At 30.7% G+C, this 25,393-nt stretch overlaps 2 protein-coding genes across 3 annotated transcripts; both read right to left on the reverse strand.

Annotated features, from left to right (window-relative positions):
* Nucleotides 1–222: 222 nt before the first annotated feature.
* LOC120267113 (BTB/POZ domain-containing protein At3g50780-like) lies at nucleotides 223–4,743 on the reverse strand. 2 transcript variants are annotated; one of them, XM_039274815.1, is made up of 3 exons: nucleotides 2,625–4,743; nucleotides 1,545–2,253; nucleotides 223–1,361 (listed from the first exon to the last, which is right to left on the reverse strand). In XM_039274815.1, exons 2-3 carry the CDS (start codon nucleotides 2,169–2,171, stop codon nucleotides 408–410), a joined length of 1,581 nt encoding a protein of 526 aa, XP_039130749.1. In that variant the 5' UTR covers nucleotides 2,172–2,253; nucleotides 2,625–4,743; the 3' UTR covers nucleotides 223–407. The 2 variants fall into 2 exon arrangements, with proteins under 2 accessions (XP_039130749.1, XP_039130750.1); XM_039274816.1 differs by lacking the exon at nucleotides 2,625–4,743 and adding an exon at nucleotides 2,513–2,624.
* A 17,667-nt stretch (nucleotides 4,744–22,410) lies between these two features.
* Nucleotides 22,411–25,069, reverse strand: LOC120266555. The gene is made up of 2 exons (XM_039274195.1): nucleotides 24,743–25,069; nucleotides 22,411–22,767 (listed from the first exon to the last, which is right to left on the reverse strand). The coding sequence occupies exons 1-2, from the start codon at nucleotides 24,892–24,894 to the stop codon at nucleotides 22,692–22,694; spliced, it is 228 nt and encodes a 75-aa protein (XP_039130129.1). The 5' UTR covers nucleotides 24,895–25,069; the 3' UTR covers nucleotides 22,411–22,691.
* Nucleotides 25,070–25,393: the final 324 nt, after the last annotated feature.

The raw sequence follows: 25,393 nt of genomic DNA on the forward strand, positions 1-25,393 counted from the left end.
AATTTTTGGTCTAAGAAAGTGAGTATTGGCCACCTTGATGAATTCAGTTGAATGGATTCTCATCTAACATGGTCTAAATTGCTATTCGTTTGGTGTTTCTGACAAAGTTGATGCAGAATTGAGCATTTAAATTTTGCATAGAATCATGAAGTCAAGAAACGTCTGCATTTCTGACAAAGTGGATGAAAATTGATAAGTTCTATAGCACATAAACACGAAATCTGGCAAACATTTGAATCCATCGACACAAAATCCATCAAACTTAAATTAAAAATACAACCAAATACCTTACTGTTATATAAAACAGTAAATTTTCAGCTTCCACATCTATACACAAAACCATAAACAGAAACTCTTTCAACACCATGAAAGACTTACATTGCTTCATTTTGTACTGAGATCTTGAGTTAGATTTTATCCAGCAGCAGTAAATTAGCTTGCTGTTGTTGTTGTTCCACGTGCGGCCTAATGAAAGTTCTCCGCCACCAGACCTCAAAGGCTCTCTGAAGGTTTGGGCAGTTGTCGCCAACCTTCAAGAAACTCCCCAACCAAGAAAGCAAAACAGTTTGCTGATCTTCCAAAGGAAGTGTAAGAATTGTCCGGCCGATACCTTCCTCCACAACCTGCCGATCAAATGATCTACAGCTATTTTGCAACCAATTGTAGTCATTAATCAGAGGCTGAAACCATACATTTAACAGCAGTTTGCGTATTTCCTTAGACGGAAGCATCTCTCCTCTACCTATACCGACGAAGAGTCTAGCAGTGATTCGGCTGACTAGATGCCGGTATCCTGTTGGAACCTTCGGATGTAATTCAGCCAACTCATCCTGACTAGCCCACATTGCTGCAAACTCATCTGCTACACGTCTGTCAGCCAAAATCTCCATCAGCCATAAAAGATTATCTACTTCTAGCGTTAATTGTCGCATGATAGGATCCCGGTTATCAAAAGATTTATCTGAAAACCCCGGCTCAGATGCTTGCTTGAACAGAAACAACAGCGAGTTTAAACAGCTCCCGCATGAAGCGTACAATGTTTCGATGCATATGTCCACTGAGCCATCGATCACAAGACTGTTCTCACGAAGAAGTTTCAAAACTAAAGATTTCATCTCACGCCGGCCTCTATCCTCGTTGCTTTTCAGAACAAGCTCCATAATGGAAGTGAGTGTATCATTAGGGGGCTTGGAAATATCGGAAGTTACTCGTTTTAGTATTGGGCTGATTCCATACTTGGTGCCTTGGAGATGTTGGACAGATGAGACAACAGTTTCTTCTTCTTCTCCAGCCCAAGGAGCTGCTTCCAAGTACTCCAAGCATGATTTGATGCATGTGCCGAAGCCAAGTAATTCCGCTGCCTGAAAATTTCAATTTCCAATTTACAATCAGATAGAAGAAACTATAATGTAGAAGTCAATTAAATGCTTGCTTTGAGGAATATGACATATAATCAGTAAAAACAGTAATGACTGAAAGATACATTCAACACAGATTCCAGATAGAGTCAAAAACTAAATAATAATAAGATTTTGATGATATACCTTTAATATGCGGAGAACACGGGCAACATTTTGCTTGATCAACCTTTGCTTGACATCTTTGCAGTACATCAATCCTATGATTTCAACATAAATCTCGACATCGTCACAGTCACCTATTTCAATTGATGGTACCGGAGACTGTCTAGAGAGCTTTTCCGCTAAGAATTTACTATGTTCGACAAGAATGTCCCGGTGAACACTCATCCTCACAGCAACTCCTTCCTTTCCAGACAAAATCATCTTTAGATCACTAGTTTCAGGCTGGCCAAATGCAACAGATATCTTCCTTACATGCTGATTATCACCATTAGTTTTTGGCTTCCTTTCGGAGCTGATCAGCATGTTATCAGAAGCCAAACTTCTTGGATCATCAGAAGTGATCCTAGATCTTAATTGTGTAGCATGAGATTTCTTATTGGTTACATTAGTCGATGTTTTCTGGAGAGAAGTTTTTGAAGGTGGAAGTGATGGTTGTGGCTTTGGTTTATTTTGGTTGTGGTTTTTCAGTGTTTTTTGAATAACAACAGGTGCAGGACAACACCAAAATCCTTCTGGTGTTACAGCAATTGGAACATTCCTAATCTTTGTATGGCCTGATTCCACTCTTCTGACTCTTAAGTCTGCCATTCTCTAAGTTCTGTCCAAATTTTAGAAATAGAAACTATACAATAATGAAACTAAACTACTTCATGATAAGTACATAAAGATCCTGCAGGTAAAAAAGAAAACCACATTAATTAATTGTCTAATTAAATCATTGAATGATCAAAATGAAGACAAAAAGAACAGGAACATGAACTGCAAAGGCAACATGTCATTTCTACAAACACTTGAATGGCATTTCAAATGACTACAACAAAGATCAACTTTTTTTTTTCATCAGAAATGCATCAGCAAACACATAAGCATCATATAAAACCAATTCCAAACCAGCAAAAGGCTCAAAGAAAACAACTGAAGAACCACACCTTCAACTGAGTTTCTCTCAAATGGCAGTAAAAGATCAAAACTTTTTCATCCATAAATATCAAATAAAACCAAAGATCAAAACTTTCAACTAGAAAACATCAAAACACTCACCAAGCTTCCAACTTTAGAGTCTTCAAGCTCCACACTACGCCTCCTTTTGTTCACACATCTCGCTCCTTTTCTTTTTGACCTCTAATGATTGAACCAAGCGCTGATGTCAAGCATGCAGGAAACCAAGAATGGGATGAACCTCAGATGCAAATGATGACTGTTTTCAGAGCATTCAAATCCAAAACTTGAGAGGAAAATGGATTGAACACTGAGCTTTAAGAAGGAGAAGAAGGTGGAAAAGATGATACTGGAGCTACTTTTACCAACTGAGATACTTGGGACCATCATCATCTGTGCTGTGTCCTTGTTGTATTCTCTTTATTTCTTTTTCCATTTTCTCTTTTTCTTTGTATTCTAATGGCTTTGAAAAGACAAAGAAACAGAGAAAGAGAGTTGGTGTTGCAGAGAAGAGCTTGCACTCTGTTTTTCCATGAACATGTTTCCCTTAATGCCCTTTGAAATTGGTACGGAAGCTTTGAGGTGTTATTTACACATTTACCCTTTGAAATTTTCATGATTCCATGTTTGTTCTCATATGGAAGTTTATTTATTTATTTATTTATTTATTTTTTGGGGAAGATGAGAGCAAGGCAGAGTGAGCTGAATTTTTAATGCGGAGCAAGCAGGGCGGGATCATGAATATTTAAATATTAGTATCATTTGTATACAACTTCTACTCACATTGTCAAAAATATATCATCACTTATGATTCGAACTTTTATTGTTTGAAAAAAATTTTAATAAGAATTTCGTTACCAATAAACTATTATATCGCTGGTATATGAAAACTACTTGAATGTAGTGAAATATGTAAAAAACAAGGAAGAGTGCTCTGTTTATATTACGAGTTTCCCTGAATGCCCCTGATTTTTTTTTTAACACATGCCCCTTGGAAATTTCATGATTCCATGTTTGTCCTTGTGTGGAAGCTAATTAATTATAGACAACATTGCAAGAAACAAGAAAGAGTGCTCTGTTTTTCACTGTAATAAGTTATATTGAATGCCCTTGTATTGGTACTAAAGTTTTGAAGTTTTATTTACACATATGCCCCTTGAAAATTTCATGATTCCATGTTTGCCCCTATATGGAAGCTAATTGATTGTAGAGAACATTTCAAGAAATGAGAAAAGAGTCCTCTGTTTTTTCATTATAAGTTTCCCTAAATGCCCCTGATTTTGGTACTAAAGTTTTGCAAGTTTTATTTCCTCATAGCCACCTTAAAAGCTTCATGATTCCATATTTAGACATAATAGATGCAAAGAAAAAGAGATAACACTGTTTTTCATGATAAGTTTCCCTGAATGCCCCCCTCCTTTGTGTGCCAAAAATTTTGAAAATTATTATTATTATTTTTAACATGTACGTGCCTCTCTTTAATATATATATATATATATAATAGAGAAAAATATAAACAAAACACCCACCATGATGCCCAGAATACCCTCAAATAATTGAAGAATTATCATTCTATAAAAGCCCCTATATGACTTTTCAAATAAAAAAATTATTTTATTTTTTATTTAAAAAATAGATGAACCACGGTTTTATTCAAACAGCAAAATATGTCTAGTGACAGAGGACAAGAAAAATAAAAAAACAACCTTAATCTAAATAAATTAAAAAAAAAACATCACCAGTAAAAACACTTTCAAGAAAATAAAAACCTAGCAAAGAGCATTAGAAAATTATTTTATCTCTCCTCAGTGTCACATTCAAATGAAATCTGAACCCTTCTCAATAATAATTTCTTATTTTCTTCTAAATGCATTATATTTAAATGTTCATTTAACACTTAAACAGTGAGAAAGGCAATGGCATTCAAGTTTTTAATATTTTATTGGATATTATTCTTCCCATAATGACCCTCTCTCATGCAAAAATGGCATTGTTGTAAAAATTTATACAATAGTAATTTATGTCAAAAAGTGACACTTGTACCAAAGTAATCTTTGGAAATTTATTTATTCATCCAATGTCAAAAATTACCAGATCTTGTGGTCGGAGAGTAATAAGGACAACAGAAGATCCAAGACTTCTAGAAAGACTAAAGTTTTCATTTTTGTATAAAAATATAAAATTTTAAAAATTTCTAGAGAGAAAAGTAATTAATGTTTTGAAATAGATAAGGATTGCAAGTTTATTATTATAAAATTAATAAAAACTCTCTGTTTATTTTCATTCCTTTTCTTTTATCTTTAATCAACCATTGTTTTAGAATTAAGAGATATAAATATGTAGATCTCTTCCAATAAATATTTTTATATCATATATAAAAATTTAAATTTAAATTTAAAATTATTTATTTAAGTAATTCAAGTCTCTACCAATTGGACTAACTCCATTGCTGATAGTACATTTACTTTCATTATGATGATATAATATCTTGGCTTTATTCATTTATTTTGTGAATTTTTTTATATAATCATGTGTTCTCAATATTTTTATAAAATACTGACAATACTTCGGTATGAAATATACTCGTAGGTGATAAAATATAAGTAATATTATAAATTTTTTTAAATTCAAATTTAAAAGTAAAAAATTTGAAAATCAGGAATGATTTGATAAATTTGAAAGATTTTAAAACAATGAAAAGAGTTGGAATGACCTACTACATGTTTATTTTTTTTTAATAATAATAAACATAAAAATTAAATAGCATTATATACTTTATATAAGAAAAACTTGAGATAGAAGAGAAATGATATGAATATAATGATATTACTTGCAGTGCATCTGTTATATTAATAATTATTTAAAATAATTGTATATTAACATAAAAAGTAACATTTAATCATTTTGATATATTCACACCTTTAACATTGTTTATGCTTAATAACCCACAACTTAATGTCAATACCAAGACAATAATAAAATTAAAAACATCATGTTTTAATTTAGTTCCCCATTCTAACTTTGAACTGAAAAAGCAAAAGTGGAAAAGACTAAACAACACACAATTTAAATTGGACACCCTCTTTTTCACTTTCACTTTTTCTTTTTTCTTTTTTTTAAAAATGAATGAAATTTGCTACATTAAAAACAAATATTTGATCAATAAAATCTAAAGGGATTTAATAAATTAAAAATCAAGAAAAAAAATATTTTAAAACAACATAAGATTAAAAACACCAATCCTCCCTCAGCCTGGTTGTATTGGATTTTAACCATTTTCTGTGGTTACAGCCCCCTTTGTATGTAAATTTTAATTATAAAATAAATTATGATTTCTTCATTTTATTTAAAACAATAATTAACATTTTCTTCTAAGATTATTAATATTATAATTATTATTATATATATATATATATATTAAGAGTAAGTAAAAACTCAAAAGTGCAAGAAAAGCAAAGCATGCATAAGATTAGATAAGAATGTAAAGTAAATGAGGAAACAAATAGACAAAAGCTTTGAAGGTGACCAAATAATTATTCAAGCACTTTTTCTATTCAATGTCGGATAAAAAGATCATGTGGTTTTAAAGAATATTATGATTTTTTTCTTTTTTTAATCTACTTTTTGATCTTTAAAAAGTGATATGATGCTTGGTGTGACATTTTTTGTCTACTTGGTTTAATTAATCATTTAATGTAATCACTATTACTTGATACTTAATTCTCACTTATTTGGCATTTAATTTTTTTATTATTATTTGTGGGTCACCAAACATGATATAACACAAATCATTGAGTAAAACACCACCTTTGGTCAAATCGCTATGAGTAGACACATTAAACATTGGGATTAAGATTTATTTATTTAATAAATTAAGGTTAAATATATTAAGGTTAATTAATATAGTAGGAGTATAATTTTAATTTAATTTAGATATAAAAGTAAAAAAAAAATTGGAAAATTAAAAATATTTTGAGAATTTGATAAATTTGAAAAACTATTTTGAAATTGAAAGAGCTAGGAGGGGCTTGCAGTTACTTACCTCTTTGTATAATTTCAACTTAATTAATTTGTTAGATTAATATGTACGGAAAATTTAATAAATTAATAGAATTGAAACAGGCTATTATTTTATAATTAGGAAATATTAAATTTTTAGGAGAGGATATTTTTAAATATAAAATATGTGGATGATGAAAAATTAAAGTATATGTACCCTCTTAGTATAATAGTATAATACCTTAATTAGCCCTTGTATTTTTCTCTCTCTTTCTTTTTAGTCTTTTTACGCAGAAATGCTCCCGACTAATCTCTCTATTTTTGAAAATGTACCCTCTTAATTAGAAATGCTCCCAATTAGTCCTTCTACTTTTAAAAATGGTCCAGTTGGGAGCATTTCTAATTAAATGGGCATATTTTTAAAAGTAAATGTACTAGCTGAGTAGGAAGACCAAAAGAAAAGAAAGAGAAAATATAAGAACTATTTTGGTGATTATACAAAAAAAAATACTAATTCTCGCATTGTGAGTTCTCTATATTTACTGCATTACCATCAACATAACTTTTTATGAATTAATTTTCACTTTTACCTCCAATATATATATATATATATATAAAAGAGGATCGATCCTCTATGCACGTTCACAGATTTTTAATCTGCGAACGTTGCTTTAGACCGTTGGATTTCGATCCAACGGTTAGACACTATTTAATAAACAATGTTACTGTGCTTAAGAACAGTAGCACAGTAAAAAATGGGATGCACAGTAAAAACAAAATTAAAATTAATGAACTCATTAATCTAGGATTAGCTCTCACTGCAGCCTACGCTTTAGCATTCAGTAGCCTCGCGGACGCCTATGCATGTCCCACGTAGAACCTTTCTATATGAGGATCGATCCTCTATGCACGCTCACGCATTTTTTAACTGCATGAACGTTGCTTGGGACCGCTGGATTTCGATCCAATGGCTCGGACACTATTTCAATGAACAGCGTTATCGCTGCTTAAGAACGATGAGCACGAGAAAAGATGGGATGCACGAAAGAAAAACAAAAATTAAAACTAATGAACTCATTAATCTAAGATTAGCTCTCACCGCAACTACGCTTTAGCATTCGTAGCTCTCGCTGGACGCCTACGCACGCCAACGGAGAACCTTTTCTATATGAGGATCGATCCTCATGCACGCTCACGCATTTTTTAATCTGTGAACGTTGCTTTGGACCATTGGATTTCGATCCAATGGTCGGACACTATTCGATGAAACGATGTTACCGTGCTTAAGAAACGATATCACAGAAAAAAAAGTGGGATGTACAGAGAAAAACAAAAATTAAAACTAATGAACTCATTAATCCAGGATTAGCCTCACCATGACTCAGATTCTAGTCAGCTCTCATGAACGCCCTATGCACGTCCCACGAGAACCTTTTCTCTATATATAATTTATAACTACACAACTAAAAAGGTTTTTATAATTCCCCTCTAAATTTCTAAAATTCATTTTAAAACTTTTGAGACTTTTTCAAAAACCCCATAAATTTATAATAATTACAAACACCTCCTGATATTTAGCTGTTATAATTATAAGGGTATATTTTAAAATAAGAGAATCAAATTATGATAAGAGAGTTCAATGTATGTATGTTTAAAGTGTAACAAGACAGCATAACAAACAAGGCAAGGGGAAAAGTGCACACCTTTTTCAAGAAAAAGCCAACAAAATGTTTCTTGAAATGCGCGACTGTAGTAGTTTTGCACCGATGGTCGTCGTTGGCTCTGTGCAGTCTTGGCCACACTCGAACGCGCACACGCACTGATCCTCTTGCGCACGCTTGCCATAATAACGCCCTTCAAATAGGTTCAGTGTCTTCATCAAATTAAAACTAATGAACTCATTAATCTAGAATTAGTTTTTACTGTAGCTACGGTATGCACGTCCACAGAAAATCTTTTCTATACATATATACATATATTTGATGTTTATATTTTAATTTAGTTACTTATAACAGTTTTTGTTTAATATGAGCAATTCAACTCTTTTTATGAATAATATTTATTTTATTAAAATACAAAAATAGATATAAAAATCAAGAAATTTTCAAGTAATATATCAAGTCATGTCATATTTATAAATTGGACAGACAGACAACCTTGTGTCTCAGCCATTCATCATCGATAGACTTTTTAATCTTTATGTCCTTCAGTTGTAGCTCTAATACCAGCCTTCTACATTCTAGGATATGGTCATAGGTTCTACTTGACCAGGATTTTATACCGTATGGGATATGGTATGAGATTCAGCTAATTAAAGAAAACCTTTTTTCTAATGTAGAATACATACCTTCTCTTGAAAAGAGGATGTCATCTTGTATTGTATGCAATTAGAAACTAGTCACCATTAGCTATCATTTCATAGACTTGATATGGTTTTGATAAGAATGACTAAACAACTCGCCATCATCAATAGTTGTTAGTTGAGGAAGCATGCCCTATCTACCTTGAGGCACGGCACTTCATGTTGGGGATGTTATTTGCTCCTCATGCCCTTTCTGCCATGCATCATGCTCCATAGAGTGCATCGATGAGTGGTTAAGACAAGAGGTTGTTTGTTTGTTTATTCATTTTATAAATATGGCATGACTTAATTAGTGGCGGAACCAGAACTTACCAGTAGGGAGGCTGAAGTGAAAGTGTAAAAAAATTATCAAATAAAATAATTATTTACAGTAAAAATAATTCAATAATATAACTATAATTTGAATATACATTTAGTGAAAAAAAAAAGAACATTACTATAATTTGAACTACTATTTTTGTCATGATGTATCTTACTTTAAAAAAACAATTATGTTCAACTAGACAACTAAACAATCATTCATTCACTCTAACATGTATATTATTATATTATAACGACTAATTTATATTTGCTATGGCACATTATCAACTTAATTTTTTAAAAAATTATTAAATTATTTTTATAAATTTTATTAATATTATTTAAAAACTTAGAATTTGAAATTTGAATGCCACATTATCAACTTAATTTTTTTCCTTAAATTTTTTATAAAATTTAAAATTTTGGCAAACTTTTTGTAAAATAAGAAAACTTGTTAATTAGTTAAAAGTATCAAAAACTTAACATTGCAACCCATTATCAACTTTATTTATTTTTTTTAAATTATTAAATTATTTTTATAAATTTTAGTAATATTATTCTTAAATTATTATTGAAAATTTGAAATTTCAATGCCTCATTATCAATTTAATTTTTTCCTTGAATTTTTTTAAAATTTAAAATTTCAGCAACTTTTTGAAAATAAGAAAACTTGTTTTGAATTAGTAAAAGTATCAAAAACTTAATATTGCAACCCATTATCAACTTAATTTTTTCCTTAATTTTTTTAAATTTTTTTAAATTTTCAACAATTTTTTAAAAATAGAAAAACTTGTTTTTAATTAGTAAAAAAATATAAAAAAACTCAACATTACAATCCATTGGAATTGAACCAAAGTGGGCTCTAATCAGTGGCAAAACGAGAAACAAAATTTAGGAGGTGCTGAATTTAAATTTAAAAATTTTAGGAATATTATATAACTTAATTAATTCAAATTGAGACAATAATAATCAACAATTCAAAAATAAAATATACATACATCTTCAAATTTTGGTTTCATTAGGTGTAAAAAAACTTATCATATTTACATAATTAGCAAATAATTTAACTAAATGTTAAACATTAAATTGACAAATAATACAATTAAAAAAATGACTTTGCACAAATTCAAAATATATATTCATTTATTCAACAATTATTTAAAAAATAATCTATAAATAATCAATTTATTATAGTAAATAATCACAACAAATTTTCATAACAAATGGTCAAATAAATATTATACTAAATAATCACAACAAATAATCTATACAATTTTCATAACAAATGGTCAAATAAATATTTAACAGATATCAAATAATTATTTAATAAATATCAAATATTTTTAAACAACAAAAATTACAAAAATTAAAAAAATTAATTCAGATATAAAAATAAATTTTAAAAAATACATAATAAGTCTATATAATGAAAGATAAAATATAAACTCGAAAGTTGGAAGAGATTGAGCAAAGAAAGAAAACTCACGAATACAATGATTGGTTTTAGAGATTTTGAAATAGCAATAGTATTTTTTTATAGGTTTATTTTTATATTTATTATTAATATTTTTTACATTAATATCCTAAAAAATTGATAATAATGTATTGATAAGTTCAATAAAAAATATATCTAAATATAAAATTTTAAAACAAAATATTTGAAGATCCATGTTTTTGGTTAGCCATATTATTTATTATGGTCACCCAACATCAATTTTATTTAATATAATAATATTATTATTTTTATTTAATTTATTTTAAATATTATAGGTATAATTTTGAAAAAATAAATAAATAATATCACTTTCCATACAAATGATAATTATTAATATTGTAATAATATATATATATATATATATATATATATGAGCAAGGGGGTGCTTGAGCACACCCTTGCCCCCCTCTAAATCCACCATTAGCTCTAATAATCAAACTCTCACCAACCACTCAAGCACATTAACAATACATGGAGGTAGAACCAATAAAGATTTCTTTTTCGATTCATCTGTGGAGTTGAATACCTCATTCAAGAATTTTTTTCATCAAATTTGTAGGAATCAATATAAAAGGCAAATCTCCTATGATACACCAGATCTGGCTCGATTATTGATAGAGTGAATAGATCTGCCATTTCTTGAAATCTCTCTTCTGAAAATGGATTTTTGTTCAAAAATGAAATCTTATTGGAATTGTCCATATCTGGTTCATCCATGTGAATTTTCGATATTCCTTTTATTTCTCATCAAATGAATGGCATCTTCTGAAATCCTAGCTATTCTTAGCATGATATTGGGGAATCTCATTGCTATTACTCAAACAAGCATGAAATGTATGCTTGCATATTCGTCTATGGATTACTAAATACAAACAAAACAATATCTAACATTAATATATATATATATAAACTAACTTCATGGGTGCCGGAAAGCAACCTCACCGGAGCAGAGGGGGGCTTCAGCCCCAGCTCACCGCCCTTGGTTCCGCCCTTGGACTTAATATGCTACTTGAGCATTTCAAGAGTGCATCAATGAGTGGATAAGGGGTAAATATTACTGTTGGTCACCAAATTATACCCGATTATCAGTTTGAGTACCACATTTTGATTTGTATCAAAATGGTCTCCCAATCTTCATTTCATTTCAAAAAGATGCTTCCCAGAGGTTTCCGGTGAGTTTATTCTGATGTGGATGCCGGCAATCCAATGTGGTTGTCGGATTTTCACATCACCTGCCTAGTAGCATGTGCCACGTGGATCATAATGCCACATGTGCATTACTAAAGCCACTTCAACCCCCTTCTTCTTCTTCATCTTCATCTTCATCTTCTTTCTCCTTCTCCATCTCTTACATTCAAGAATCCCGAGAATCCAGAATGTGCTGAACTGCAAGTGCTCTATGAGGGTGTGATCCAGTTATGAAAGCAACCGATCTGAAGTTTGTATTCAAAGCTTGCTTTGCTTCAGTGGGAATTACGAGCACATCGTCACAAATTAAAGTTATGAAGATGGCTGAACATCATTCACATTGTTTTTTTGCATTTACTTTTTGCTTATCGTGTCTATTTTTTGTAAAATTACTTCAATGTAGTTGATATGCCTTGAGCACAATTATTGATCTAATAATATCCCTAAAATGTTTGCGTGACATTTTTTTCTTTTCAAAGTGAAAAGTGTTGTGAAGTTGTTAAAGAGACATTAAAATTTATATTAATATCTTTTATATAAACCTTGGTAATTACTTAAATTTAAAAAGCACAAAAAAACCTCGAAAAACTAATCAGAAAGATATACATAATATGTTGGGGCTTTCTTCTCAAGGATCTTGATCTCCCAGTCCAGAGCCATAAGGCTTTCTTCCTCCCTATCTAACTTCCCTGATAGTTCAATGTGGTTTCTTTCCTTCCAGTGCGCTCCTGTTTTTGAGAGATAGATCACTCACAGTTCAGCACCCTCCTCTCCTTAGTGTTTCCATGGACTTGCTTTGGATTCTCATGATTCTTGAATGTGAGAGATGAAAAGGAGAAATAAGAAGGATTTGGATTATCAAGATTCTCAGATTTGAGAGATGAAAAGGAAGAAGAAGAAGACTTGCTCTGGATTCTCTTGATTCTTGAACGTGAGAGATGAAAAGGAGTAAGAAGAAAGATTTGGATTATCAAGATTCTCATATTTGAGAGATGAAGAAGAAGAAGAAGAAGAAGAAGAAAGGGGCTGACATGGCTTTAGTAATGCATATGTGGCATTATGATCCATGTGGCACATGCCACTGGGCAGGTGATGTGGAAATCCGGCAATCACGTTGGATTTCCGGTGTCCACGTCAGAATAAACTCATCGGAAATCTTTGAGCAACGTCTTTTTGAAACGAAATGAAGATTGGGGAATTATTTTGATACAAATCAAAATGTGGTATTCAAACTGATAATTGGGTATAATTTGGTGACCAACAGTAATATTTACCCGTGGATAAGACACAAAGACCGTTTGTCTATCTAGTTTGCAAGTATGGCATGACTTGGTATATTGCTGGAAGATTTTGAGAGTGCATCGATGAGTGTCTGAGACAGAAGGCTGTCTTCCTGTCTGTCAAATTTATAAATATGATATAACTTGATATGCTACTCGAGGATTCCTTAACTTTCATCGTTGTCATTTAAAGCTTATATTTATGATTAAACTCATCCATATCTATATAAGCACTTGTTCCAGCAAGAAGCATGCATACTCTAAACCATTCATGTTTGCCTATATATATATATATATATATATATTTATATATATATCCGTTTGTTTGTATATTTATAGCGAAAAATCACTTAGAAATATTCTATAAAAAAATTAGTCTATCATTATTTTTTTATCTCTTAAATGCTTTCAGGTGGAAACATGATTATGCAAAAGTCAACAGTTTTTTCCTTGATTCAATACCTAATAATAGTAATATATATTTAATCTTAATTTTATCCCCAAAATTCACTATTCATTCAGGTTTGCCTTAATTGGATATTTGGCCTGCTATGATTGGAAGAATAAATGAAATATGATATGAATCGGTGCTGATACATGTTAACATATGTTTGATCTTTTGGATTTGTCGACAAGTGCGCTAGTTTATGTTAATAACAAACTTTGAGAAAAAATAAAATAAAATTTGTTATGTGTGCATTTTAATTAATCTAATCTAACAAATTAATTAATGTAATTTATATAGATAATAAATATTTCACATTAAGGTTTGGATGAGTAATGCCATTATTTACTTCCTAAAAACTTGATAATATTTGCTTTAACTTTAAAATTCACTAGGTTAAAAATTAAGTAATTATTTTTGAAAAAAATATCTAAGATTAAAATTGATCATTTTCTCTCTTTACGTCATAACTATAAAAAAAAATAAAAAATAAAAAATTATGATTCGGATGGTCTTGGTAAAATTATTCAAATAAAAAGCCTAATGATGTTATTATGATCGCTACAACAAATATATTAATATTAAACATTGATTTTTTTAAATATAAAAATATAATTATATAAAAACTTTTTTTGACAAAATATTAACAAATCAAAGATGTGCACAGATGTGAAATTACTATTCTCAACACCACATGCTTTTTCACCTTGTGTGAGCATTTGCGCGAGTTGAGTTTCAAACTAGACTCTTCAGCATAAACTCAAATGCATTACATAAAAAATATGATATCAATAGACGAAGAAGTTGTTGCCAACTATATAAAAACTTTGCTATTCATTTTGTGTTATTTTATATTAAACTGATTTTTCAAATAATGTTTTTAATGAAGTAAATTTATTCAATTTTATTTTGTAATCCGCAGAGTTATAACCTTCTGTGTTCATTAAAATCAACAAAATAAAAAAATTATTAAGTTAAATAAATAACAACAATCCCTATGACTGATTTTTTAATCATTGATTCATTATTCATCTAAACTTATGTTCATCATAATACCATAGTTGAAATTACTGCTCTATAATTATTCAGTGGTAAATGAAATTGACCATCATTTAAGCTCAAATTATAGTTATGTCACTTGACATATTAATTCATATATATTTTTTTAAAAAAAAATATAACAATTATTGTGTACATGTTACCACACCATCAAATTTTAAAATTTTATGTAATTTATAATGGAGACTAATAAGATTTGTCACATCAAGTATTTTCTATAAAAAATAAAATGAATAAATATATAAATGGTAGAACGATGATAAGCATATTACTCACTAGAGTTGATACTAAATTTTGAGGAATACAAAAAGTTATTATTCTTTAAGTCTACCGTTCTTGAAGCCTATGAAATGCAACAAGAGGGGAGCCTAGGAGTCTAGGAGCAATCTAAACTATAACCTAAAGGTTCCGTACTTGTGTACGGGCCATAATCTTCATATTTATCTCTAATTTCTCTTAGAATGAGATATAATAATTCTAATTGGTGGTATAAATTTAAACTATTCTGTGAGTCTATTTCTAGAATGTATTGGGAATATTTGTAAAGATAAATATTTCTAATATAATTATAGAGTTCTTCTAAAACCATTAAACAAAATATTTTAAGATGAAATATGCAGAGACTATTGTTAATAATAACCTTGCTAAAATATAAGTTCTAAAAAGGAAGAGTATAGAAATTAATACTATGAGTACTCTTACTAGTTCCATGGATTATAGCCGTAGCGAAACCCAAGGGAACGTATAATTAATTACTAGATATCCTACTATGTTATATATAATAGGAACCAAATTTAAATTTGCAGAATTTAAATCTATTATCATATCTACTAGTTCCATGGATTATTGCCGTAGCGAAACCCAAAGGAGCTTAAGAGTAATAGCTATATTGCTTACTAGATTATTTATAGTAGAAGCGAAATTTAAAGGAACAGCTGCTTTAATAGCTATAAAAAGAACTACTCTTATTGCTGAAATTAAAACTATCTCTAGTATTACAGTAGGATCTAATAGAAGATACATAATTTGAAAATTCCTTACTCAGCACTCAGAAAAATTTCTATTAAAATAATCCTTGTCTCTCCTTTTCTTTCCTTTAGTCACTCCTTACCTCTGATAACAACTTCTCATGTTACCAAGCATCAGCTTTTCTCCTGTTTTTCTAATGTTTATGAAAATCATTTATTATAATATCTCCTTGGCATCATACATACGCTACTTTTTCCCCTTCACACGGCTTCCTTGCCTTTCAACGGGTACTTATTCGCCGGTCCTTTAGCCAAAGAAGACATATAATAAAAGATTACATACCTTAAGCATAACAGGATACTAAGCATGTCTGCTCTTCACTGCGATGGAGTGGTTATCTTCACCATATCACTGGAATGGTTAGAGGAAACCCATTCTTTCCAAGAACCCATCAAGGATTATTTTAACAGAACCTCCTTTTCCCTTTCGGGAAAGAGACTTAAGCTACCATATAAGAAATTAAAGGGATTATAGAACTATTTTAAACTACTTACTAACTTCTACTAAAGAAAGAGACTAACTTTTAGAAATTTGCACAAGAGGATTTCTTTGGAGAACTCAAGCTTTTATTCAAAACTTCGCACACATATCTTCCATACAAGAGTCTGCTTATATAGACAAGCAGAGATATTACAAAGACTAGAATACCCCTTAATTTCTATCACAAAGAGGGGTAATTGTCACACCCACCCCTTCCACCGAGGTAAATGTGGCACCCATCAGTTAAAAATCCCTTTTAACTGGAAACTGACGCCTCTCAAAAACCAAATCAAACTTACAAATCACATTTTACAACTTCACACCAACTACAGGTTCAAATACATAAATATCATGAATACAATAACTCAAATTTGCGGGTACAACCGCTACAAGATCACAACAACAATAAATAAAAAAAGAAAGGAAGAAGGACCCATCGCAATCCCCGGACTCAACCTCGACTAGCTCTATAGTCGATCAGTGCAATCTAGGGTCCCTGCCTCCTGCAGTCTACAAAGACATTCAGTTGGTCGGTAGTGGCTTAATAATTTCAAATACTTAAATACAGTATATATAAAGTATATAAATACCAACTTCTCAAATAATTTTCCAACTTTTCCAAAATACCAGAATTCTAGCAAAATACATTTTTAAAGAACTTTTGAAACATAAATTCAACATAGATCAACATCAATTTGATTTTCTCAGAAAACACAAATTTTGTGAGAGACTGCCCTCATCACAATTCAAAAATAACATAAATTTCAAATTCAAAATAAAGCAATACCCAACACTCACCCAGCATAACATGGTCTAGAAAACTCTCTAAACCTTCGCCGTGGTCGGCTAGGTTCGAGCCGTCAAGGAACTCAAGTCCTTAACGCTGACCCATCGGGTTCACCGGTCCGTGCACTCCCGCTCTACCCGATGAATATTCGACCGTGGCCTCCGCCTCCCACCGAACCGGCCCTCGTAGAAATCAATACTCGGGTCCACCACGCCACCTCTAAAGGTCGGCCCTGGGGACCCACTACTCGCAGAGTCGGGCCTTAGCCCGTCACCATCCAAACCATCAAGTAAATACAAACGAATAATACCATCTCGTATAAATCATAACACGTGATCCTTTTCCGAGACAAGTATTCACATCACGGAAATAAACATTATTTTTCCACGAAGCCAATGCCAAAAAGTATAACAATGCATAATACCAAGAAAGATCCATGATACCATTCCTATACCGAGAATGAAAACCAATTCCACAAATATCATTTTCAGAAAAACATTTTTAATACGCCGACATGATTTCCCAAATCATTCCAAATCAAAAGCAAAGATATGTACCCATCCAAAAATAAATACATGAATTGAATAATTAAATCACGTATGCATGTATTTCCACTATTCACAAATACGTATAATTATACAAAACCGATGTATCAATACTGGGTTATCATGGCACATCGTAGGAAAAATAAATATAAGTATATTTTCACCTTTATACGCTAATTAAACATGATAAAATGAAATACTTAAACATTTATTTCCAAAATACTAGCCATTAAACAATTATTTCAAAATAATGATAATAATTTATTTATTTAAAAATAATAGCCACTACCAACTCACTCGGTGTCCTTGGGTTCCTTGCTAGACTCGAACTCCCTCCCAAGACCGAACAACACCTAATAGAATAATATAATAAAAAAATAAATAACATATTTAAACTCAAAAGAAAAATACAAAAAAATAATAATCAACTCTCTATTGGGCCCACTCACTCCAATCGGTTAAAACCCGATCTCGCATAGTCCAATTGGCTTTCAGTTGTATTTAAACCAACTCGGCTTTAGACTAAACACAGCTAAACCAATCTGAACCAATCTTAATTCTCCCGAACCAAGCTTAATTGCACTGAACCAAACTCAATTTCATCTGAACCAGCTGAACCAATTCAATTCTTATTCAAAAATCCATTGAACCAACTTGGTTCAGTCCAAAAACCCTTAACCTAAAAATCAACTCGAACCAAACCCTAACCCATTTCAACTGATTTGATCAAGCCCAACTCAACCAAATCAACTTGGCTAAACCCAACCAATTCCAATCCAACCATCATCATTAACACCTTAATCATCGTAATAATCAACTTAATTAACTAAACTAAACCCTAATCTCGATACTACGATGAATTGCTACGAAAGAAACCGAAAAATCTCATCCTCCATTTCAAGCAATTTCAACTCAAATACAAGATTTTTTCCAAATAACTTCAAGCATTCATCATCCATCAACAACAAACCATGATTATTTCTACTCAAATCTATCATTTTCTTCATCAAATAACCAATATATACATATATACATGCATACATACATCCATGCCAAAAATAATACAAGGAGCCTCTTACTAAAGCCAAGTCATCCCTCCCATGAGCTTCCCTCCCGACGATCTCCAAGCTTTTTTTCTCTTTAAAAACCTCTAATTTCTCTCTCATTTCTTCATTTTTAACTCTCGGGTTATCGTGAGCAAAATGGTGGGAAGAAGATGAACAACACAAGCTCTAGATTTTTTTCTCTCAATTAACTCTTCAGCCAAAATTCACTTTTTAGTCCCTGAAAACATAATTTCTTACAAAAAGTCCCTGAAAAACTCCCAAAATGGTCCTTGAATTATGAAATAGTATTCTTAAAAAGGTCCTTTCAAATTATCCAATGGTCCCTGGATTTTAACACAATATTTCAAAAAGATCCTCCATCTTACCTTTTCAGTCCTTTATTTTTCAGAAATATTTTATATCAATCCTTTTTTTCTATTACTCTTTAACCCAAAAATCTTTTTAAAAACTTTTTACACTTAGGGTCCTTATTCTTTCCACTTGGGGTTTCTCAACAAGATTACTCTGTAGAAAAATCTTACTGCAACTGTAGTAATACCCTAAATATATTTTTTCAGTAATTATCCAAAGGTTCATGGTATTACAGTAATATTGGAAAGTAAGAAAAAGTACAAGTAATAGGCATCATAGCCTATTTTAAACTGTGCTTTTTCTTTCCTTGCAAGACAAGCAAACATTATTTAATTTTTACATAGTACAAACTTGATAAGAAGGAATAAAGTAGCATCATGTTTATCCTTCCATAGCATTGTCTAGGTTTGCTTCTCCAATATCGTCTAAGGCTTCTAAGTCTGCAGAGTCATATGCTCCCATGGCGTAATCCAAAAAGTCTTCATCAAGTTCACTGATAAAAATTTTGTTATCTCCAATAGAAGTTTCAAACCAGCTAGCATTGTATCTCTTAAAATGATCAGTTAGCTCTAGATCTGTAACAAGAGTTCCTTGCAATGGAGAACGATAACTTTTTGAATTTGCTGAAGTGAATATCTTTAGATTGATTTGTTCGCCAATAAGATAATTTGTCATGAATGCCTTAGGAGCCACTCCTAGTGCATAAGCTCTCCATCGTCGAAGTCTTTCCTCTGTCTGAATGTCGATATGATTTTGGGAGAAAGACTGAGAGTCCCATCGATAAACTTTAGGTTTCCCATGATGGACTATGTTGATTTGAACATAGTGTTGTGTATAAGAAGGATATCCTTTGAAAGAAGGAGGGATACTCATGAAATTTAACACAACAAATTGCTTAGTATAACATTCCATCAGTGAGGCAACAATAGTTTTCAACTTTGAAGGGAACTGGGATAGGAGCCTCATCTGTTTTGCCTCTGTGATAATCAATTTTTTTAATAGGCCTAGTTCAAATAAAAGATTAACAGAAAGTTCCTCAGAAAATATTTCACATTCAAGAAGGTTGATAGAGGCTTGTATAATGGAGAAACCATCTTTGCATATGCATGTTTGAATATCAGGATGATCTTGGCCCCTAAACTTTGTCATGCAAAAACTGAGGCCTTTAATCTTCGTAGTAGGAGACAAAGCAATTTCTTCTAGGGTCTCAATTGTCTGTAATAGTTGCTTATGTTTATCATGATAGACTATCTCCTGTATTTGTTGCTTTAGAGGGCTCAGTCACTGGGGAAATTTTTCAAATGTTTTTTCTTTTTCTTCCATATCTGTTAACCATGACCATGACCTCCCCCTTATCTGTGAACAGTATATAAACAGTACTGTCGGGGGAGGGATTTGAACCCATGACCTCCCCCTTATACTTTGGTGTCATACCATTGGGCTATCCAATGGTTGACTACACACACTTATATATGCTAACATTGCACTCATTTAAAAATTCACAAATCCTTGATTTAATATAAACTTATAAGAAAAAATATATTTGAAGACATGCTTTAATATCATGCTAATAGAGAGTGGGTCATCGACTTATTAAAAATTACAACTGGGTAATCTAATTTTAAAATTACAATCAATTGTAATATATTAACTATTAACGACATACTAATATGATGGTATATATCACCAATTTCTAGCTATATTAGCATTGCCATATGATTACTAAAAAATAAAAATATCATCCCCTGACATTTTCACATGGCTAAAGATGTCATGTCATACAACATTGTTAATAGTGTAGGTGTTAGTAAATAAAATAATTGCAATTGTTATGTTGGGTAATTAAATTAATTTTTCTTATAATTTGATAATTCAAATAAAAATTATCTCAATAATTGAGTAACTATGTCAGTATTTTATCCAAAAATAAAGATAAAAGATACAACTATAAAAAAAACTTTATAATTCATTCATTTAATGTTATTTTGCATTAAACTCATATTTTGAAACAATGTTTTTAATGAGATAAATTTATTCAGTTTAATTTTGTGATTTAAAGAGTAACAACTATAAGTGTACATTAAATAAAATAATATAATTAAATAAATAATTACTTTTACTAAGATTATTTTTTTTTTTAAAAAAAAATGATTCATCATTCATCCAAACTCATGCTCATCATGCAATATTTGAAATTACTGCTATATAATTATTGAGTGGTAAATGTAATTGGTCATCATTAGAACTCAAATTGCAGTTAAATCACTTGACATATGATTTTAAATAATTAACTTTTGAAAATAAAAATATAATGAATTATTATTTACTTGTTGCCACAGCATAAATTAAATATTTTAAAAATTATAAATTATAAACTTCTAACTGATTTTAAAATTAGGGTGCTAACAATATTTGACACATCAATAGTTATGTATTTTACATTAAAAATAAAATGAATAAAAATATAAATAGATCATTAAAAAAAAAAAATAATGGAAGACCATGATCTTAACCATACTTGACTTCATTATGCAAAATTAAAAGTAAGATATTAAACAATTTTGAGTTCAAAATTTAATAGCAGTGATAATGTATCATCAATTATGGGCAGCTCAAACCCAATCTTCTATTAATTTCCGGCTTGTGAGCACATCAAACATCAATGCAATGGCTTATTCAGATTATGTATATTTATAAAACTAATTGGAGAAGACCTACCCGTACGAAGGACAAAAATAAAATAGATTACCTAGTGAAGTATAGTAGTGATAATGACTGATTTGATACTCTAAAAAAATTAATTAAAGGAAATAAATAGCAAAAAAATCACCTTGTGATTTCAAAATTATATGTCAAATATAATTATTATCACAAAAATAAAAAAATTGTAGTTGCTTCATTATATTTTTTAATATATTTAATTAGTTTACTCTAATATCTAAAGAACTTTTAATTTCTTGCACATTGTTAATATATTAATCAATTTTCTCCAATATCTTAAAAACTTTTACTTTCTTACACTGGCAGATATTTTATTTTATATTTTTAGCAAAGGCAGAGTATGGTTCAAACAAAGTTAATAGATGATTCATTCTAGTAAAAACAAAATGACAGTTAAAAAAATATTAGATAAAAATTCTAATAATTGATTTTAAATTGTTTCACAAGAAGCTCATGAATTTGAAATACTTTCCACCTGAAACAAAAGTAATTAAATTAATTATGAGATTAGGATATTTAAAACTGTTTTTCTCATGTAACACATAAATTTTGTAAGGTAACAATGCATTATTTTATCAAATTTCTTTTATACACACACACATATTGACACTACGAGCTCAAAATAAACATTACTCATTTAAAGTATTCACCAATCCATAATATCATCAAATCAAAATAGTGAATTGCATGAAACTCTAAAACATAAACAAATGTAAATTTCTGAAATATTAATTAGACAAACCATATGCACAGTAATTCCCCTATACACATACTCAGATATAATCACAAACTTCAAAAATTTGTTTCACATATATTACAAAGATAATGCTTGCTCGAAGACATTAAAAAATATGTAGTTTCGACACAAAATAATCATATTGGATTCTGAATCTATATCCTTTTATTCATCTCTTCAAACAAAAAGCATGAAAAATTAGACCTACACCTCATAACATGCTATTAGAATAACCAATAGTCCCACATCGGTTAATTTGGAACACTCTTAGCCGAGCATACAGAAAGGTCTCAAAAACATATATAGAACATAGGAACACAAACCATCAGTGCTTCTCTTTGGGGGTTTCTTCCTTTGGAACCTGTGTGTCCAATTCTTTAGGCCGGGTTCGTTCTGCAGACCTGAAAAAATTGACAATGAAATTTATGCAGTACTTAGAAATGGCAACTTCATGATATATGCATACATAAAGGCCAATGAACAAGATCAAGATTATTGATTTGACCAAAGAAATTAGATAACAACAATCTACAAAGTAACAGAAAAGCTCAATCAGAATATAGTCTTGATCTATTTATTTATTTATTTTTTCCCTCAGATTGTTTCATCCTAGTACCTTTTCAACTTCTAAACATAATCTGTTCAACTTCAAGCAATGCCAAAAAACAGCAAAAGAGAATGTATGGAAAATCTTTCTAGCTTGAAATTACACCAACACATACAATTAAAGCAGCAGCCGCAATTCAAGCATCTTTAGAGTTAAGTGATTATCCCAAATTCATTCCTAAGCTTATAACTGATCATTTCTGTGCTGTTGTTATAAGGAGAAATTTGTGCATGTTGTTGAACACAAACTCAGCAATGTGCACTTTACCTGAGTCCTGACTTGTTGTTTGGAGCTTGGTTGTAATAATGAATAATTAAAAGAGTTAAAAAACATAGCACGTTTGCTCAAGCAACTATCAATGTATCATGAAAATAACATTTATGAATCAAATTACCATCTCTTATGATGGTGGTTTGATTCCTCATAAGTGGTGTAAGTTTCCAAATATGACCATAATTTGGAGCTTGACTGTAATCATGAATAGGTTAAAGTAGTTAAAAACAACGCGTGCTTTGCTCAAGTAACTATCAATGTCTCATGAAAATAGTTTTTATGAATCAAATCATCATAAGTGGTGTCAGTTTTCAAATAAGACCATGATTCACACTAAAAATTGGTCTAGCACTATTCAATAAAAATCAGTAATAAGTTGAACGGAGAAGCTTTTCATGAAAAGAACAAGAAAAATTCTAGTGTTATTAAAACTGCAAGTGAATCTAAAGAACATAATACAAAGAATGTTATACTACCCAGCTTGCTCAAAACAAAAACAATGGGTAATAACTAATAAATTATAGATAGTCAGATCATACACTTTAAAAATGGATCATAAGAAGACTCTTCAAGAAACTAATTAAACAAATAGCAGCAGATCAGTAATACAAAAACACAACTACTAAGGCAACAAGGTTTTCCAGTTTCCAGTTTCCAGTTTCCATTGATATATAAAACTACAAGCGTAAATTATAATCAATAATTTGAAAATGGATCAACAAAGAAAGACTCTTCAAGAACTCATTGTAAAGATAGCTCCAGTACAGACAACAGATAAACAACACAGAAACACAACTACTAGGACAGTAGGGTTTTTAGATTTCCAATGAACTATGAAACTGCAACCATAAATAATAATCAAAATATAATGACCGTTATTAAACAAAGCAGGTTGCAACCATATTCAAGTCTAAATTTAGCCCAAAATACATGAAGAAAGATAGAAAAGGATTAATTTTGCAAGCATTAGCAGTTGTTTTTCCCATTTATGCAATCAAATTCAATCAAAACCTCAGCCTACCATAATTTGGTTGAAAAGCCTCTATTACACAGGAATCAAACACTAATTTCAAAGAAATGCATCACTTTTGTTCTTTTCATAGAAATCAGATGTCCGTCAGATTGAAATGAAGAGCAATTACAACTCTTTCATGCCCATCTAACTACTCATCCAGATTAATACACCATACAAGTGCCTGCTCATGGGATTGAACATGTTTAATAATTTTTTTCAAATGCTAATCTGATGGGAAAAGTTCAAAACCATCAACAAAATCACACTAATTTCTTTGTTTGAATAAAGAAAATGAAGAGAAAAAAAGATTCAACTTTAAAAAAAAAATTCAAAATTGGACCTCAAGAACCAAAATTTTCCAATCAATTCATCAAGAATGAACTATGCCAATCATCAATCAAAAATTCTATTTCACCACCAACACGAAATTGGATTCAAAATAATAACAATAACAATAATAAACAAGAGGATTAGGGTTTACTTGGCGGCGGAGGTTGACTCTTCTTCAAGCCACACCCGAATCTGGCGAACATTCTGGCGAAATATTCTCGCCGACTGCCTGACATCCGAGCGGAAGAGCAACACCGCGGCAGTCACCGCCGCCACCGTGACCACAAAGTTCGTCAAGGCCATAACGACGACGGACTAGAGTTCTACTTCAGCTCTAAGCACGAAGACAGCGGACGGATGCAACGACGACGGCGTACCGACGGCGAGCGATCTAGACGGACGACGAGAAGCGGGCGAAGACTGCTAATCAGGTTGCGGCTCTTTCACTTTTTAGGTTTTTTTTTTAAGTTTTAATTATTGTACATGTCAGTATAATCGATTAATTCCTTATATTTAATCGAAAGTGAGCCGTTCTAATCCACTGCAAGCCCATCTATATAATGAACTAATATGATCTAATTTGACTAAATATAAAAATTTAATTGTACATAAAAATATTGTAAAGATTAAAAGGGTAAAAAATACATAATTATAGAGACATATACAACAATTAAACTTTTTTTTAAATTTTAAAATGAGAATAATAAAGTTTTATTTATTTATCTCAAAATTTAAGGAAATATTTTAAAAACCGGATTAAATTGGAAACCGATTGAGTGACTGGTTCACAGTTGGACCGATT

The sequence above is a fragment of the Dioscorea cayenensis genome, chromosome 8 (genome assembly GCF_009730915.1).
Source record: "Dioscorea cayenensis subsp. rotundata cultivar TDr96_F1 chromosome 8, TDr96_F1_v2_PseudoChromosome.rev07_lg8_w22 25.fasta, whole genome shotgun sequence".
Lineage (NCBI taxonomy): Eukaryota > Viridiplantae > Streptophyta > Magnoliopsida > Dioscoreales > Dioscoreaceae > Dioscorea > Dioscorea cayenensis.